The sequence below is a fragment of the Octopus bimaculoides genome, unplaced genomic scaffold (genome assembly GCF_001194135.2).
Source record: "Octopus bimaculoides isolate UCB-OBI-ISO-001 unplaced genomic scaffold, ASM119413v2 Scaffold_151318, whole genome shotgun sequence".
NCBI classification, from domain to species: Eukaryota; Metazoa; Mollusca; class Cephalopoda; order Octopoda; family Octopodidae; genus Octopus; species Octopus bimaculoides.
Genome location: NW_026325767.1, coordinates 10,271 through 12,750, shown reverse-complemented (window position 1 = coordinate 12,750; position 2,480 = coordinate 10,271). Strand labels below are relative to the sequence as shown.

Below are 2,480 nucleotides of genomic sequence, written 5' to 3'. Positions count from 1 at the left end.
ATATATATATATATAAATATAGAGTAGTGGTACAACAATGTACCAAATGTTTATATATATATAGATATATAATCTAACCCATGCCAGCATGGAAGGCAGACGTTAAACAATGATAATATATACTGTATTTTCTGGTATAAAAGGCACATTTCTTTCTAAAAAAATTCCCCCCAAAAGTACCCCTGTGCCTTATGTGCTGATGGTCAAGCTTTGGGTAAACTCAGTTTTATTAATGATGGATAATACTGGTGACAGAGATCAGTGGTGATATTTGGTAGTGTTAAGGTAAGTATTGTAACTTAGCTTACCATACATAATAGCTTACTAAAAGGCGTCAGTCTAAATTTTTATGGTTCCTATGCATGAAAATATGAGATATTCAGGGGTTAGCTGCAGTTTTTTTCTTGCAAATTAAGCCTACCAGAACTGGGGTACACTTTATTGGTACGGTATGTGTGTCTCCTTGTTTCTTTCTGTGGAAGAGCATAGGCTCGAAACGTTAAAGACTTCTTCAATTCCCGAGCGTTATACTAATACATCTGTTTGTTTTCTATACCACTTGTCTTCATCTTTTGTTTTTTTGTGAATTCTCCCCCTATATATATATATATGCACCACAGACACACACACAAACAACTTTTTTTCTCTTACCTGTTTTGTATTTGAATATGAGGTAGTACTTGTTGGCTACGAGCAACTTTTTCTGTGTCCGACAAGTTAAGTTTGAATGTCAAATTAGCCGTAGGATCAACCTGAAATTAGCCAATGGTTAAAAGGATATAAAAAATGGAAATTTGTTATTTTCAATGAAGAAAATCAGAAAATTAGAGAAAAACTAAAACCCATTGTGAAGGCCTAGCACAAATGAACAACAAAATATTTATTTTGCTTGTGGTATAAGGTATACTGTTGATATTGGTGATTTCGGCTGATAAGAGAATTATACTGAATAATGGGGAAAAGATTATGCAATTCCAAATAAATTGTGTTATGTCTCAAGTCCACCGAGAAAAATTTATATCAAGCAACTTATTGGCAAAGTTGGTTTCAATCACTGCATTGGCACCATGCAGGGGCACCAACCTGAAAGGTTTCATTGATTGTTATTGACCCAGTATTTATTTCAGTATGGTGCTTATTTTATCAATACTTGTTTGTCAAACAGCTAAGTTATGGGACATAAAGGGATATAACTTAAATGTAACACCAGTTTAAACACAATTTCAAATGCAGGGACACATACACACACACACACACACGTGTATGGTGACTTATGCACAGTTCCCAACAACCAATTCGACTACCAAGATACTGGTGGTCAGCCTTGGGCTACAGTACTACTTAGAGACATCTCCATTAATATCTTATCCCTAGCGTGGTCATTGCCAGTGCCGCCCGACTGGCTCCCATGCAGGTAGCACATAAAAAACACCTTCTGAGCATGGTTGTTGCCAGAACCGCCTGGCCCTTGTGTCGGTGGCACATAAAAACACCCACTACACTCTCGGAGTGGTTGGCGTTAGGAAGAGCATCCAGCTATAGAAACTTTGTCAAATCAGATTGGAGCTTGGTGCAGCCTTCTGGCTCGTCAGTCAAACCGTCCAACCCATGCCAGCATGGAAAGCGGACGTTAAACGACGATGATGATGATGATTTCGGTGGATTAAGAATACCAAGAACTATCTATCGCTAACGATACCATGTATTGCTGCCTGTGAAGAGAATTACTAACCTGAGGTCTATCATTAGGCCTGAGGTTTGTGGTCTGCAGTTCTTTAACAGCTTTCAGTTCAAAGCTATTCAATAATTGATACTGTTCTTTCTGGAAAACAGAGAAAAAGTAAATGAAGATAATTAATGTAATTAAGTTTAACCCTTTAACATTCAGATTACTCTGTTAAATGTAATGCTTATTTATTCACATTGTTTTGAATTAACCATGAATTATCTTGTAGCTTCAAGATCTTGATGACGTGATTGTTTATTTTCGGAATGACATTGTAGGTTAAGTGTGAGGGACAGGATCTGGTCATGCTGGACATGAAACAAGTAGAATATTTGGGCTGGATACAACTAATTTAAATGTTAAAGAGTTAAGATTAGAAATCTCTGAAATGAACTACTGTGCTATACAATATAATTTGGTAGGTGGGGGTTTTATGTATAAGGTAATGGATATCATGAATCATCATCATCGTTTAACGTCCGCTTTCCATGCTAGCATGGGTTGGACGATTTGACTGAGGACTGGTGAAACCGGATGGCAACACCAGGCTCCAGTCCGATTTGGCAGAGTTTCTACAGCTGGATGCCCTTCCTAACGCCAACCACTCAGAGAGTGTAGTGGGTGCTTTTACGTGTCACCCGCACGAAAACGGCCACGCTCGAAATGGTGTCTTTTATGTGCCACCCGCACAAGCCAGTCCAGGGGCACTGGCAACGATCTCGCTCGAAAATCCTACAGGAGCCAGTCAGGCGGT

General features: G+C 38.7%; 1 protein-coding gene across 1 annotated transcript in view; it reads right to left on the bottom strand.

Annotated features, from left to right (window-relative positions):
* The window catches only part of LOC106881229 (elongator complex protein 5), a gene marked incomplete at its 5' end in the record, with an annotated part of 13,132 nt that overhangs the window by 1,719 nt on the left and 8,933 nt on the right, over positions 1-2,480 (bottom strand). Inside the window, 2 exons of the mRNA XM_014931538.2 lie at positions 652-752; positions 1,733-1,822. Coding sequence (XP_014787024.2) covers positions 652-752; positions 1,733-1,822 — 191 coding nt within the window. The remainder of the gene's footprint in view (positions 1-651; positions 753-1,732; positions 1,823-2,480) is intronic.